The sequence below is a fragment of the Oryctolagus cuniculus genome, chromosome 6, assembly GCF_964237555.1.
Source record: "Oryctolagus cuniculus chromosome 6, mOryCun1.1, whole genome shotgun sequence".
Classification (NCBI taxonomy): Eukaryota; Metazoa; Chordata; class Mammalia; order Lagomorpha; family Leporidae; genus Oryctolagus; species Oryctolagus cuniculus.
In genome coordinates this window covers 35,800,273-35,806,272 of record NC_091437.1, presented here as the reverse complement: position 1 = coordinate 35,806,272, position 6,000 = coordinate 35,800,273, and the positions used below count along the sequence as shown (strand labels likewise).

At 39.8% G+C, this 6,000-nt stretch overlaps 2 protein-coding genes across 10 annotated transcripts in view; one reads left to right on the top strand and one right to left on the bottom strand.

Moving 5' to 3' along the window:
- The window catches only part of LOC103347916 (serine peptidase inhibitor Kazal type 9), a 5,849-nt gene extending 2,367 nt beyond the window's left edge, over positions 1–3,482 (bottom strand). Inside the window, exons 1-2 of the mRNA XM_008255218.4 lie at positions 3,284–3,482; positions 2,496–2,524 (exon numbers count right to left, since the gene is read on the bottom strand). Of these exons, the coding sequence (XP_008253440.1) occupies positions 2,496–2,524; positions 3,284–3,338 (84 nt within the window). The 5' untranslated portion in view covers positions 3,339–3,482. The remainder of the gene's footprint in view (positions 1–2,495; positions 2,525–3,283) is intronic.
- Positions 1–6,000, top strand: part of LOC103347914 (ovomucoid) — a 138,638-nt gene that overhangs the window by 35,554 nt on the left and 97,084 nt on the right. The window lies entirely within an intron of this gene.

Genomic DNA, 6,000 nt, shown 5'->3' with positions numbered 1-6,000 from the left:
CTCTCAAATCATAATTTGTTTAGAAATAGAATTTTTTACACTTCACTGGTTGATGCATCAGTTCTTAACACATACAGCACATTCACAAATGTTACCATTCTCTTGGGAATCACCCAGAAGTATGATATATTTTCTGTATTGATTGTCCTGTAGTTTCTCTTTCAGTTAAAATGTCCGAAATCCATGCAAGTGTGTGATATACTATAAGGAAAATGACTGTAATGTTAAAGACTATTAACATTATTGGTAACTTTTATCATTAGTTATTGGTAACAAGTTACTTGTTACACACTTTGCCAGCCCTTAGACAAATGCATCTTAACACCACACTTGGAATCACTGTCTAAATCCCTGGAGTAAAAGCAAGATGGTGAGCTGCTTTGGAAGCAGGTTGGAAATTCCCAAGAATTTTTTTGGTATTTTAAATCAGTGTGCATATTAAAGAGTGTGAACAGTAAGGTCAAACATATCTGAGATCAAGTCCTGACTATATAACTCTGGAACAATTATTTGACTTTCTTAAGCCTTATCTTGTTTACTCATAAAATGAAGGTAACAAATACTACATTGTAAGATTTAATTAAAAAGTAGAAAGTAGATTCACACTGATACACACACACACACACACATACACACACTTTCTCTACAGGTTATGGAAAAAAATAAATGATGGCTACTATTTTTGTCTCTTGACTTCATTTCCAGGCCTACACAAACAGAATCTCTATACAAGAAAGATTGTGCATCCGCAGCTCAATGTGCCAGAATTTCATACATGGTATTTTAAGAGTTGTTCATGTCTGTACTTGGATGGCTTGGAATATACTCAGACTTGAAGTTGGAATCATTCCCCTCCATTAATTCAGTTTTCTGCTATTATTGTCCATGCATCTCTAAGGTTTTGGATGAGCTGGAGGATGCCAGTGTGAAGACTAGTATACATGACATAGTGGTGGAAAGACCTTAAGGTCTTTGTGCAGCAAGACTCAAACAACAACATCCCATACTTAAGGCTGTGCCAGGGTGATTTCATTTCCTCTCTTTGCCTGCTAAAATCCCAGATGTGATGCTCAAAATGTGACCGGGATGCTTCCAAGTTCTTAACCTTCTGTAAATCTTGTCATTCACTCAACTGTTCAATCATGAATGATGGCTTGAACTTAGAAATTTATATCCCCAACTCCCTATTATTTTCTTTATCTATCTATCTATATCTATCTATCTATATCTATATTATCTATCTATCTATCTATCTATCTATATCTATGGTTATAGATAAAAGAATCTATGATGCGAAATAAATTGTCTAGGTCCTAAGATAACATAGCTAATAAGCAACATAATGTAGACTAGAACTCAAATTGCCTCAGCACTGATTTAAAGGTTTTGCTACCACACCTATATTTTCTCAACAATATTCATACTTTAATCTGAGTCATGAAGGAAGGATTAGATCTTCACTAAGATAGAAAACATAAAGCTGTGACTCAATTAAAAACATTTTTAAGAAGATTTATTTATTTATTTGAAAGGCAAAGTTATAGAGAGGCAGAGTCAGAGAGAGAGACAGGTCTTCCATCCGCTGGTTCACTCCCCAAATGGCCACAACGGCTGGAGCTGAACCGATCCGAAGCCAGGATCCAGGAGCTTCTGAGCCTCCTACACGGTTGCAGAGGCCCAAGGACTTGGGCCATCTTCTACTACTTTCCCAGGCCACAGCAGAGAGCTGGATCAGAAGTGGATCAGCCAGGGCCAGGACGCAAACTGGTGCCAATATGGGATGCTGGCACCAGAGATGGTGGCCTTACCCACTACGCCACAGTCCCAGCCTTATTTAAAAATTTTAATAAGACTCACAAAGTTCTTATTGAGCTTTACTATCTGCTAGATATTGCCCTAATCAATTTTCTTGTAATCTTTTAAGTCCTGTTGTACAGGGCCACAGGACGAAGGAGATGGAATCAAGCCAAAGATTTTATAACTCTGATACTAGTGTCTCACCACTTTATTCTACCACCTCATTTTAGAAATCTATAGTTTTTTTTTAATAAAATAAGTTTTGGTACTCAAAAAATAAATCATCAAACACACAAAAATTAATTAATATATTGTATCAAGTATTCCTTCACTAGTAAAATTTTTCTTTACTGGTAGGATTTTTATATTAAGATGTATGTACTAGAATGGGCATTTTAGCCTAGTGGTTAAAATGTCCATATTACATATTGGAGTACCTGGATTCAATACTTGATTCTGACTCTTGATTCTAGCTTTATGCTAATGCATACCCTCAGAAGCAGTAGTGCTCTCTCTAGTAATTGGGTTTTTGCCGCTCATCTGGGAGACCTGGATTGAGTTCCCACCTGCCTGTTTCAGTCTCTCCCGATTCTGGTCCCAGGCTCAGACATCTTGGGCATTTGGGGAGTGAACCAGCAGATGGGAGGTTATCTCCCCCCCAATAAATAAAATAAATTTAATAAGATGTATATACTAACCTCTTCCTCCTGTATGACACATTTTGTATCTGGAAGAAAAGCAGAGATGACAGTGTTAAACTAAAACTCTGAAAGAACCTAATGTTATTAGAGAAGCAATATTGGAATTCCATTTTATCTCTCAGCTTATCATAAGAATATAAGGCTCTCTTGAGAACTGTGTATCGGCATAATGTCAAAGGCTGAAACCCTTAATACAGATCTTTTTAATGCTCCTCCCCCTTCTTTGGAGTGGCATTGGCATGGAGCCAAAAGGATGGAACTGCCACTGTGAGAAAAGAGTAGTTTGTCTCGTTCACACTCATGTTAGTTCACAATCTGAGTTCAGTAAATGCTGAAAAAGCAAGTGAACCACATGTGTAAGAAGCATCACTCTTATGTAGCGCATAAATTCTAGAATTTGAACCCATAGTTTAATAACCTAGGGAAGTGTATTTTAACTTAGTAATGGAAGAACAATACCTCATGTTAACAAAGAATATATTGTAATGTTTTATGAAGAAATGAGGTCCCCATAAATGGGAATATCAGCTCAAAGTAGAATCTGAATGATCATCTTCCCTAAATGTTACAGAAAGTACCTGTAGGGATTAGCATTTGGCCCTAGCCAACTATTACATCCACACAACTATTGATGTAATGTGATTTTGCAATTAGCTACAAAAATGCATTTCAGAAAGCTTCCCCTATTACCTATATGATCCATGTATTCCAGAATTTCTGTGGACAGAAAATAACATGGGCTACCTATAATAGGGCAGAGGCAGTGTTCTGACAGAGATACTCACCAAATATTGTTGCAAATGCTAGAAATAAGACTAGGAGAGATGTTGCTGTTTTCATGCTGCTGGACCGGCCAATGGCAGTCAGATGCAGGCAGAAAAAGTAACCTTGTGTGTCTGCCCTGCAATGTGAGTCCTGCCTTATATATTGTGAAATATCTCTTCTCAGTGGCAGAATACCAGGAAGGTGTACATGTCTGCTAGGCATGGCAACTCTTTTCTTGTGGAAGACAGATTTAAAAATTTCATTACTTAATGGGAACTGATAAAGCTGGCACTCTTCGCATGTGTTGTTGCCTTACCTCTATACAAATTGAAAGGTTTATGAGTAGTTGCCCATTTTTATATAACTGGATCATATTAACAAATATGAGAGATATTATTATTTTCCTTTGTTTTACAGATGAAGGAGTTTAAGGAAGTTAAATAATTTCCCTGAGATTACTGAATACTCTTTGTTACAGTACTTTTTCCAGGAACATGTTCAGCCCAGTCGTTTTATTGTTTTTGTCACTTTCCCATATCCAAAATCACTTCCTCTTCACTTCTCCAGACTGGGCAGAGAAGTATTCACACCAAAATGTCAATTCAGTAGGAGCAAGCAATGACCAAAAACCTTTTAAAATTTCTTAAAATATTTTTATTAATATGTAATATTTGTATTGTACGTTTTCATGGGATATGGTACCCTATCTTGACACATATTTACAATGTCTGCTGATCAAATCAGCAATTAATGTTTCTATTTTCTTACCTTTTCCTTGTGTTTGGAGCCTACTGGCTCTTCTTTTCTAGTTCTTTATGCAAAATATAATACATTATTGAAAATATATTCACTCCACTGTGCTGTGGAACACTAGAATTAAGGCCCCCCCCCAATAAAAGAAAAAGAAAAAAAGCAGATGCTGGTGAAGATGTGAGGAAAGGAAACCCTTATGCAGACTTAGTAGGAATGTGAATTTGTGCAGCCATTATTCAACAAACTAAAAATACATCTACTATATGACCAGGCTATCCCACTTCTGAGTTATATCTAAAGGAAATAAAGTTAACATATCAAAGGGATGCCTGCACTCCTATGTTCATTGCAGCACAATTTGTGGTTGTTGAGATGTAGAGTCAACCTAGTTTTGAATTGCTGAATAAATGAATAATGAAAATGTAGTATATATATATATATACATGGAATATTTTTCAACCATATAAAGGAATCAGTGCTTTTCTTGGTAAAGGTTTATTTATTCACTTGAAAGGCAAAGTTACAGAAAGAGAAGAGAGACAGATTGAGAGATCTTCCATCTGCTGGTTTACCCCCCAGATGTCAGGCCCAGGGGAAGCTAGGAGCCAGTAGCCAAGAGCTCTTTGTGGGTCTCCCAAGTGGATGGCAGGGGCCCAGGTACTTGCGCCATCTTCCACTGCTTTCCCAGGTGCATTAGCAGGGAGCTGTACCAGAAGTGGAGCAGCTGAAACTCAAACCGGTGCCCAAATGGTATGTCAGTATTACAAGCGACAGCCCAACCCACTGTGCCACAGCGCTGGCACCAAGGGATTAGAGCTTTTTTTTTTTTTTTTTTAAGATTTTTTTATTGATCAGAAATGCAGAGTTACAGAGAGGCAGAGGCAGAAAGAGAGAGAGAGATCTTCCTACCACTGGTTCGCTCCCCAAATGGCCACCATGACCATAGCTAAGCCAATCCAAAGCCAGGAGCCAGGAGCTTCCTCCAGGTCTCCCACTCAGGTGCAGGGGCCCAAGGACTTGGACCATCTTCTACTGCTTTCCCAGGCCATAGCAGAGAGCTGGATTGGAAGTGGAGCTGCTGGGACTTGAACCAGTGCCCACATGGGATGTTAGCACTGCAGGTGGGATCAATGCTTTTATCAAGGAAATAACTTTTCCCCCAAATCTCACATTTGAAGGGGTGGTAGAGTTGGTGGAGCTCATGAGCACTCATCCTCATTTACCTGCCAAATCTTTAGCTTTTTTATCAAAGGGCTCTCAGAAGATCATTGAACTCATCCATGCAGACCATAAAGAGCTTCTTTATACAGTCATCTTAGCATGAGTAGATCTCAAGGATCAACTTTTTTTTTTAACATTTATTTTATTTATTTGAAAGACAGAGTTACAGAAAGAAGTAGAGACAAAGACATAGAGGTCTTCCATCCACTGGTTCACTTCCCAAATAGCAACAATGGCTGGAGCTGAGCTCGGGTGCAGAGGTCCAAGGACTTGGGCCATCCTCTGCTGCTTTCCCAGGTACTTTAGTGGGGAGCTGGATCAGAAGTGGAGCAGCTGGGAGTCTAGCCGGCGCCCATATGGGATGCTGGCACTGCAGGTTGGGGCTTTAACATGCTGCACCACAACACTGGCCTCTTAACTTTTTTTTTTTTTTTTTTTTTGACAGGCTGAGTGGATAGTGAGAGAGAGAGTCAGAGAGAAAGGTCTTCCTTTGCCGTTGGTTCACCCTCCAATGGCCACTGCGGCTGGCGCACCACGCTGATCCGAAGCAAGGAGCCAGGTGCTTCTCCTGGTCTCCCATGGGGTGCAGGGCCCAAACACTTGGGTCATCCTCCACTGCACTCCCAGGCCATAGCAGAGAGCTGGCCTGGAAGAGGGGCAACCGGGACAGAGTCCAGCGCCCCAAACGGGACTAGATCCCAGTGTGCCGGCGCTGCAAGGCGGAGGATTAGCCTATTGAGCTGCGGCGCCGGCTTAACTGTTC